The sequence below is a fragment of the Crotalus tigris genome, unplaced genomic scaffold (assembly GCF_016545835.1).
Source record: "Crotalus tigris isolate CLP2741 ecotype Arizona unplaced genomic scaffold, ASM1654583v1 scf7180000024321.1087588, whole genome shotgun sequence".
Taxonomy (NCBI): Eukaryota; Metazoa; Chordata; class Lepidosauria; order Squamata; family Viperidae; genus Crotalus; species Crotalus tigris.
This window is the reverse complement of record NW_024100493.1, coordinates 17,085-26,282: the sequence shown is the minus strand read 5'-3', so window position 1 is coordinate 26,282 and position 9,198 is coordinate 17,085. Positions and strand designations below refer to the sequence as shown.

The 9,198-nt window shown below is 42.3% G+C and overlaps 1 protein-coding gene across 1 annotated transcript; it reads left to right on the top strand.

Moving 5' to 3' along the window:
• The first annotated feature begins 50 nt into the window (after window positions 1-50).
• Window positions 51-9,185, top strand: LOC120299936 (60S ribosomal protein L9). Its single transcript, XM_039325280.1, has 8 exons — window positions 51-121; window positions 1,458-1,510; window positions 1,645-1,760; window positions 4,838-4,933; window positions 5,096-5,228; window positions 6,296-6,376; window positions 6,702-6,821; window positions 9,080-9,185. The coding sequence occupies exons 2-7, from the start codon at window positions 1,465-1,467 to the stop codon at window positions 6,806-6,808; spliced, it is 579 nt and encodes a 192-aa protein (XP_039181214.1). The 5' UTR covers window positions 51-121; window positions 1,458-1,464; the 3' UTR covers window positions 6,809-6,821; window positions 9,080-9,185.
• Window positions 9,186-9,198: the final 13 nt, after the last annotated feature.

The following is a 9,198-nucleotide window of genomic DNA, read 5'->3' as shown; positions in this document are numbered from 1 at the left end:
GTTCGAGTCTTCGACCCCCCCTCCCTCGAGCTCCGCGTGCCGTCATCAGGACGCGACGCGCCTTTTAAAAGCGTGATGACGTACGACGCATTTCCTTTCCTCTTTCCTATCAACGCGAAAGGTGAGCAGGGCCGGTTTGCTTTTTCGCCGCCGGAGCCAGGCAAGGCGAATCCGGCTCCATCCGCGAAGTCGGTCCCGCCGGGTACTTCTAACGCTCCGGGCCAGGCCCGAACGGGATCCGCCTTAGGAACGGAGATACTTTTTCGGGTTGGGGTCCGCGCGGTTTCGGAGGGGGACCCCCAGAAGTAATCCTCCCCCCCCCATTCGCGCACCGGTGGACTGGAGAGGGACGCGCGCGCCTGCCCCTCATCTGCGCCTGCGCGACCTGCTGAATCAGCCTGGGTGACTTAATGGCCATGATTTAGGGCAGTGTTTCTCAACCTTGACAATTTTAAGGCATGTGGACTTCAACTCCCAGAATTCCACAGCCAGCATTGCTGGCTGTGGAATTCTGGGAATTGAAGTCCACATGCCTTAAAATTGTCAAAGTTGAGAAACACTGAAAAGAAGAGTCCGAAGCTGTTGTATGTTGTTGCCTGTTTATAACCCTAAGCAAATGACGCCTTCCCTTTAGTGTTGCTGTAATATAGGCTAAATACTAGGCGAGCATTGGTGTAGCGCAGGAGTGTCCAACCTTGGCAACTTTTAAGACTTGTGGACTTCAATTCCCAGAATTCCCCAGCTGGCTGATCATAAGTATGTGCATGAATGTGTGCTTGGTCGGAGGGGTTGGACTAGATGACCTACAGGATCCCTTCCAACTCTTCATTATTTTAATCCTAATTCATTAGAGATCCTTAAGAGCAATGAATGACAACATTGGAACAATTACATGTTATTTTATTGACCCACAACGTCCAAAAGCTTTTTTTTTCCACCATTCTCCTCTCTCTGCCTTTAATCACAGTTGTTTCATCCAATGAAGGAATTATAGTTGCTGTACAAAAATTAAAGAACATATTGGATGTTTGTTATTAAGACAGCTTTACTAACTGAAGTGTGCTTTATAGGGATGTGTAAAACCCCATTTTATTAAAATCGTAAAGAGGGTGTTTTTTCCTAGCCATTCAATATTACCATTTTTCCTTTTAATAACAGGGAGATCTAGGAAAACAGCAGGGGCTTAAACACTTGGGTGGAGCTTAAAATTGTAGATCATCTTTGGAATTGGTGGTCCAGGAAAACGTAGCTGGTAGGACAATTGTATAAAAATGGAACCAAAATAAAAGATATTAAAGACCTATTGTGCAGCAGTGCAATTTGGCTTTGAAATTTGTTTTTGAACAGCAGTTTTGCAAAGTGCCGTGTTTTAAATGATGAAGTTTTGTTTTGTTTTTTAACAAACAAGGGAATTCTCTTCCTTAACTTTCCATTTTGTCTTTTTTTAATTTTACTAGATTAAAAATGAAGACTATTCTTAGTAACCAAACAGTCGACATCCCTGAGAAAGGTAAGAATGTAATTCGTGACTCTCCTAAAACTCTTTTCTTAAAGGAAAAAAAAAATACGTATACGACTCATTTGAGTATTTGTGATGTCTAAATGTTTTATTGAAAGTAGTTTTTTTTTTTTCTTTTTTTCCAGTCGACATTATCCTGAAGGGGAGGACAGTTACTGTCAAAGGCCCCAGAGGAACTTTGAAAAGGGACTTCAACCATATCAATGTGGAACTCTCCCTTTTGGGCAAAAAACGCAAGAAGGTGAGGAGGTATTGAACGTTCATGCTTTGGCTGGCGTGAAACACATCGCTGTTGTGTCAGGTTTCCAGATTTCCTATCACCCCTTACACTAATTCATAATTTATGAATGGCTAGACCAGTGGTTCTCAACCTTTTTAATGCTGCGACCCCCAACCGGTCGTAAGTCGAGGACCTCTCAACCGGGCGTGAGTCGAGGACTACTCAACTGGTGCAGCACCGTTTGCAGAATGGGACTTTGGGCGGGCTCAGCAGGGCAGAGACAGCCTGGACAATTCCTATTGGCTTTGGAAAGCCAATAGAATTAGACTCTATTCAAGAGAGTCTATTCTATTGGCTTTCAAAAGCCAATAGAACAAAAGGGAGTAGCACAGCTAAGGAAAAGGGGGGGAAATGGCGGACTGCGTTGTTTGGCGACCCCCGTGAAATGGTCGTTTGACCCCAAATGGGGTCCCGATCCACAGGTTGAGAACCACTGGGCTAGACTCTGATATTTGGAGATGTCAGCTTGAAAGGCAGCGAGCAAAAATGTCAAGAGATTCCACACTTAACCTGCTGCGCGGTTAAGTTGCGGTGTTTAAAAATCCCTGCGAATCCCTGCGCCGCTGTCGTCATTGTGAAGACCCAAGGTAGCTTTCGTTGTGTCTCAAATGCCAGGTAGTTTCGTGCTTGCTGTTTATTTTGTTTTGCGTAATACTTCTGCGTTTTTCGTGGACTTGTGTTCCGGTCTGAGTGCACTGATATTTGTCCAAGTAGCCCTTGACTTAACGACCACAATTTCTGTGGCTAAGCGGGGGCATTCGTTAAGCGAGTTTTGCCCCGTTTTACGAAGTTCCTTGCCACCGTTGGTTAAGCGAATCGCAGTTAAGTTAGTAACACGGTTGTAAAGTGAATCTGTGATCATGTGACCCTGGCACGCACCGCAACCATCATTGCCAAGCATTTGAATTTTGATCAGAGGGATGCTGCGGCGGGTGTAGGTGTGAAAAATGGTTCCAAGCCACCTTTTCCAGTGTTGTTGTACTTTGAACAGTCATTAAAAGAACTGTTGTAAGTTGAGGACTACCTGTAACATACACCTCTTAAGGTTTTTGAAAATATTGATCTTCATCCTTCATGCTGTTTGTTTGACCCATCCTAGCCCAAATATCGATCAGATTTAGCGTTGGAGGATTGATTGCTGAAACCTGAAGTAGAAACAGCTCCTGACACAATTTAGTGAAACTTTGAGTGGATATGGAAATGGTATATATGAAATTAACCTCCTTAGCCAGGGGTCTTCAAATGTGGCCCTTGGATGACTTGTGGACTGCAACTCCCAGAATTCCTCAGCCAGGCACGTGTGCCTGGCTGAGGAATTCTGGGAGTTGCAGTCCACAAGTCATCCAAGGGCCACATTTGAAGACCCCCTGTTCTTAGCATACGACAAATAATTCCTGAACATTATTCCTTCTTCGGTGTCCCTGTGATACTGACAATATATTGAACTTGAGTATGTAAAAAATGACATTGGCAAATCGTTGGAAGCAGCTGCTACGGTTGCCGTAGCTCGACAAGTCATTGTGATGTCAGAAATAGTTGCCGTCAAGACAACGGGTTGGACTGATCTACACATTGCACAGTTATTTGTTCGCTGTGCAGCCATATTCTTGTTCTCGTGCGCGCTTTGGATAAAGAAGTGTTGCGTTTTGTGAAGCGGTCTTTGGTGTAGTGAAATGGTCCCGTTTTTTGTGTGAGTAGAGTGTGACAGGTGTTCTGCAGCTGGGAATCTTTTTGTTGACAAACATGTCCTCGGGTGTGGATCAAACTGACTCGTTGTGGGAATGTTCTGCTCTGTGGCTTGCTGGGGATATGGATCGTAGGGAACCACTCGGGTCTAGATCACCGATCAGAATTTGATCCGTTGCAGCGTCTTGTCACAGTTCAGTCACCAACAAAAGTTTACGTCTTAGGACAGTGGTTCTCAACCTTTTTAATGCCGCGACCCCCAACCAGTCGTAAGTCGAGGACTACTCAACCGGTCGTAAGTCGAGGACTACTCAACTGGTGCAGCACCGTTTGCAGACTGGGACTTTTGGCGGGCTCAGCAGGGCCGAGACAGCCTGGACCATTCCTATTGGCTTTGGAAAGCCAATAGAATTAGACTCTATTCAAGAGAGTCTATTCTATGGGCTTTCAAAAGCCAATAGAATAAAAGGGAGGAGCACAGCTAAGGAAAAGGGGGAAAAAATGGCGGACTGCATTGTTTGGCGACCCCCGTGAAATGGTCGTTCGAACCCAAATGGGGTCCCGACCCACAGGTTGAGAACCACCGTCTTAGGAGATCTCTGTCTATTCCCTTTTACTTCTGCATTGTTTTATCTTTCTTCGTAAGTTGAGTCCACCCCTGATTTTTCTTTTAAGTAGCGGAAATAACCCCGGGAAACAGCATTTGGTTGAAATTGGAATAAAGATGCATTATGTAATAATAATAAAGTTGGAAAGGACCTTGGAGGTCATCTAGTCCAACCCCCTGCTCAGGCAGGAAACCCTATACCATTTCAGACAAATGGCTGTCAGTCTCTTCTTAAAAACTTCCAGTGTTGGGGCATTCACAACTTCTGGAGGCAGGTTGTTCCACTGGTTAATTGTTCTAACTGTCAGGAAGTTTCTCCTTAATTCCAGGTTGCTTCTCTCCTTGATTAGTTTCCATCTGTTGCTTCTTGTCCTGCCTTCAGGCGCTTTGGAGAATAGTTTGACTCCCTCTTCTTTGGGGCAGCCCCTGAGATATGGAACACTGCTATCATGTCCCCCCCCCTCGTCCTTTTCTTCATTAATCAAATAGTTTTGTTAGCTACCATTGAGTCAAGTTTGATTCTTTGTGTGGGCTCTCATCTATAAATTAATTAACAATGTAATTACAATTTAGTGTTACAATACCTTGGCTCATTAGAAATGTACAAATAGTTGCAAATTGCCTAGAAAATTGCCAATGTAGTGAAATGTTCCAGAATTGTAAACGTTTTCAGGGGGGAAGAAAGACTGTACTTACTTACATACTGGAATTGCAATGAATTTTTCTGTTTTTTTCAACCTTTTAGCTGCGTGTTGACAAATGGTGGGGTAACAGAAAGGAGCTGGCAACCGTGCGCACGATTTGCAGCCACGTGCAAAACATGATCAAGGGGGTTACATTGGTAAGTTCCTTAAAACTGAGCTTAAAGCGCCAAATACGACAATGCAGCTACATTCAGCTGGGGAGCTGCCCATTTTTGGATGAGCTGGTGTAAATCTTCCGGATCCTAAATTGTAGGACATTTGGTTTCTCTTCGGTGTGTAACCAGTGTGTATCATTTCAGGGCTTTCGTTATAAGATGAGGTCTGTGTACGCCCACTTCCCCATCAATGTAGTTATTCAAGAAAGTGGATCCCTGGTCGAGATCCGAAACTTCCTTGGGGAGAAATATATCCGACGGGTGCGCATGAGGGCAGGTAAGGAGCTTGTTAACCTCGACGTGAGTTAAAATGGGAGATGGGAATTCTAGTACAGTTGCAGGAACTGGGCATGGCTAGTCTAGTGAAGAGAAGGACCAGGGGAGACAGGATAGCGGGGGTCTTCCAATATTTGGGGGGCTGACACAGAGACGAGGGGGGTCAACCTATTTTCCACAGCACCTGAAGGCCAGGCAAGGAATAATATCACATACCTGGCCATGGAATAGCTGAGAAGCCAATTGTCCCATTACCTTTGGTCCCTTAACAAGTGGGAGGCACATATGCAGACTGCTGTAAGTCCTATCCCATTCACCTGAGTTGGATGTACATACCCTCAAATTAAAGCTGACAGTCTGCAGTTAAAGCACATTGTGTTTGTTTCATTCCAACTCCATTGTGGTGGTGTATAGAGCCAAAGATGTTCGAATTGTGTCAATGTCCCAATATTTCTGGACCTGACTGTAAGTGGAGTTTGGGTTGCAGTTTGGGCACTCGGTCTCTAAAAGGTTCGCCATCACTGGGCTAGATGATCTACAAGGTCCCTTCCAACTGTTATACTATTCTTCTGTGCTTGAGATCTGTGTGTTTCGAACTGGGAGTCGAAGGCCACACATCTGAAGCGTTTGCCAAGTTTGAAAATGTCTGCTTTAGGGGAATCTTGGAATAGTCTGAAAAGTTGATAGACAACTGATTTCATTAGTTTTACAAACAGGTTTTACACTATGTCAACCACAGATTTTTTTTTATTTATTTTGATACAGCTACGGAATTGTCAAAGCGGTACTCATGGCCTTGGGTGTTTTATAGCTTGAATACTGCACAGCGTGTTCTTTGTTGTGATGCATACTTGTTGCGGACGAGAACTTTTGTAATGCTTATTCTGGCTTTGCTAGGAAGTTTCCTTTGAAGGGAAACAAATTCTTGCTTTTAAAAAGGCAAAATACAGTGAGCGCACGAATAATGTATTTTTCTTAAGTTGAAAATCAGCTTTTTTGAGCACGTTTTCTTTTCCCTTTTTTTAGTGATAATCTTTTCTAAAATGTTGTTTTTTTTCCCTACTTCAGGTGTTAATTGTGCAGTGTCGCAAGCTCAGAAGGATGAACTGATCCTTGAAGGAAATGACATTGAATTGGTATCTAACTCTGGTGTGTCATTTGAGCTTTATATTCCATTTTGTCCCATTGCTAAGTTTGTGCTATGTCATGCAAAGCATTTGGAAACCGTTTAAATAAATCTGAAGATCAGGGAAGTTTTATTGTTATTCTTAACAGGGTGTCCTCATGTTTACTTCTGTGCTTTTTTTTATTTATTGTTATCTTGCTACAAATGGCTTCATTTGGCTTTGCCATCTAATTTGATTTCATTGTGGCCCTAGCTTTTGTTAAATCAGTTGTTGAATCTGGAGGGGGTAACTATGTTGTCTTTCCAAGCTAAATAGGACTGTCTTTGGTTTTTGTTTTTTTTTTATAGCTGCCTTGATCCAGCAAGCCACAACTGTCAAGAATAAAGACATAAGAAAATTCTTGGACGGTATCTACGTCTCCGAGAAAGGAACAGTACAACAAGCAGATGAATAAAACCCGATAACAAGTTAGTGATATTCTTTTATTTTATTTTTTTAACATAATTCCATGTGCTCTACATGAAATATAAATAAGCAAAAATATCCTGGATTAAGTTTGGCTATTCAGAGCAGGGACATTCATTGAATTTTTATTTCAACTCGTCTCAGTCACAAGCCTCTGAGATGCTGTATGTTACTGGACCATTTCTGAGGATATTTTTTAGCAACTAGACGTAGCTGTTTAGAATACATGCTGGATGACTGATTTAATAATCTGGAATAGTCTGCGGGGAAGTGATAAGATCATTTTTCGGGTCTGGTGTACAGTAGACACACCCTGCTCATCAAGTGATTTACGAGCGCCATTTTTGTAAGTTACCATATATATATATTTGTTTTCTGAGGTTTTTGCGGGTGTTTGTACGTAGGTCTTTGGTTATTTGGGTTTTCTCCCGTGTCAGATTGGAAGTGTCTTGGCGACATTTCGACGAAGTCTCATTCGTCATCTTCAGGCTGGTGTCTTCGGCTTCGTGCTCCTAGAAGCACGAAGCCGAAGACACCAGCCTGAAGATGATGAATGAGACTTCGTTGAAACGTCGCCAAGACACTTCCAATTTGACGTGGGAGAAAACCCGAATAACCAAAGACCTGTGTATATATATATATATTGATCCTAGATGTTGGAACAATGAGGGTTGCTCATAAAATCACAGAGGTAGTTGGAAAGGCATCAACATTGACTTCTTCATCTGAAAAGTGAATAATTGAGAAAGGTTACTTCTCATTTTAGCTTGTGTTTGATTGAAATAGACAGTGAGGAAAGCATTAATTAACGGCCATTTGAATGTGACTTGCTCGTTATGATTTGAGGAGGTATAGTCCCAATGTTAAGAATAGTCCACTGCCTGGAATATGGGTAGGCTTTACATCCACTTTTATAGACAGATATAAGTGGATCCAGAATAGCAGACTTGGAAGGGACCTTGGAGGTCTTCTAGTCCAACCCCCTGCTCAAGCAGGAGACCCTATGCCATTTCAGACAAATGGCTGTTCAGTCTCTTCTTAAAAACTTCCAGTGTTGGAGCATTCACAACTTCTGGAGGCAAGGAGTTCCACTGGTTAATTGTTTTGACTGTCAGGAAGTTTCTCCTTTGTTCTAGATTGCTTCTCTCCTTGATGAGTTTCTCCCCCTTGCTTCTTGTCCTGCCCTCAGGTGCTTTGGAGAATAGGTTGAACCCCTCTTCTCTGTGACAGTCCCTCATATATTGAAATACTGTTATATCACACACACACACACACACACAGTCCTTTTCACTAGACTAGCCATACCCAATTCTTGCAACAGTTCTTCGTATCTAGGGTGAAAATGAATCTTTATTGAATTCAATTCAATTCATGGCCACCACAGAAACACAACTTAATAGTTTTCTTGACGATGGCTCTTTGTGATTGCCCTTCCAGGCTGTTTTTCACCTTTTCAGTCTTGCTTACAGCTCCTTGATGACTTTTTCTATCCAACTATTGACTTATGTTCAGTTCTAATAAGCCTTTTGAGACTTGCCAAATTTGTAATGCCATTGATGTATATCCTATGGTTTAACACAGGGGTAGGCAACCTTGGCTCTTTTATGACTCGTGGACTTCAACTCCCAGAATTCCTGAGCCAGCCGTGCTGAGGGGAAAGGGAGAGGTTTCCAAGCTGAGCCAGGCTGGCTGAGGAATTCTGGGAGTTGAAGTCCACAAGTCATAAAAGAGCCACGGTTGCCTACCCCTGGTTTAAGACGAAGTAAAAGAATATTGTCTCGCCTCGTGACCCAAAACAGTAAATTATGATTTACATCTGAGATGATTGTTCAGCATTTGTGGTGATGAAATGGCTAAGTTCTCCTGCCCTTCCTTGCTTTAAAATATTTTCTAAAATCTTTGAAAAACACAAGTATTTTAGAAAAATCTGAAATATCCAACACTCCCATCTGTTGATAGGGATGTTTATCTGCTGATATATATTCACTTCACAGACCGATACTATCAGTTAATATTTTTTTTTCCATTGGTTTGCCTTTATTTAACAAAAAGGACAATGGGGAAACAGCAAAAATGCAGCAGAACAACATAAACATATATGTAAGAGCTTCTCATACACGCAAAGACATCTATAAAATGTCACAGCACAGTACTCTTTATCGCCTTAGCTTGAATATGTTTGTCAGAGAATGGAAATAAAGTTATTTTCTTGATGATTTTTTTTCCTGCTTCAACAATAAAACATTTTTTATGGTTTTAGGTCCTGAAATGGCAAACTGGGGACATGACACATCTTGCAAATTTTCTATTTGAACTGAACAGTCTCAGATTGGTTTGAGAAAAAATAAAACCCTAATCTTTTAATATCCTGTATTTTGT

Bases quoted from the DNA above. Each gene is read 5' to 3' on its own strand.
- LOC120299936 (XM_039325280.1), top strand. From the start codon at position 1,465: ATGAAGACTATTCTTAGTAACCAAACAGTCGACATCCCTGAGAAAG. The intron at 1,761-4,837 runs GTGAGGAGGTAT...TCAACCTTTTAG, and splicing joins TGGGCAAAAAACGCAAGAAG to CTGCGTGTTGACAAATGGTG. The intron at 5,229-6,295 runs GTAAGGAGCTTG...TCCCTACTTCAG, and splicing joins ACGGGTGCGCATGAGGGCAG to GTGTTAATTGTGCAGTGTCG.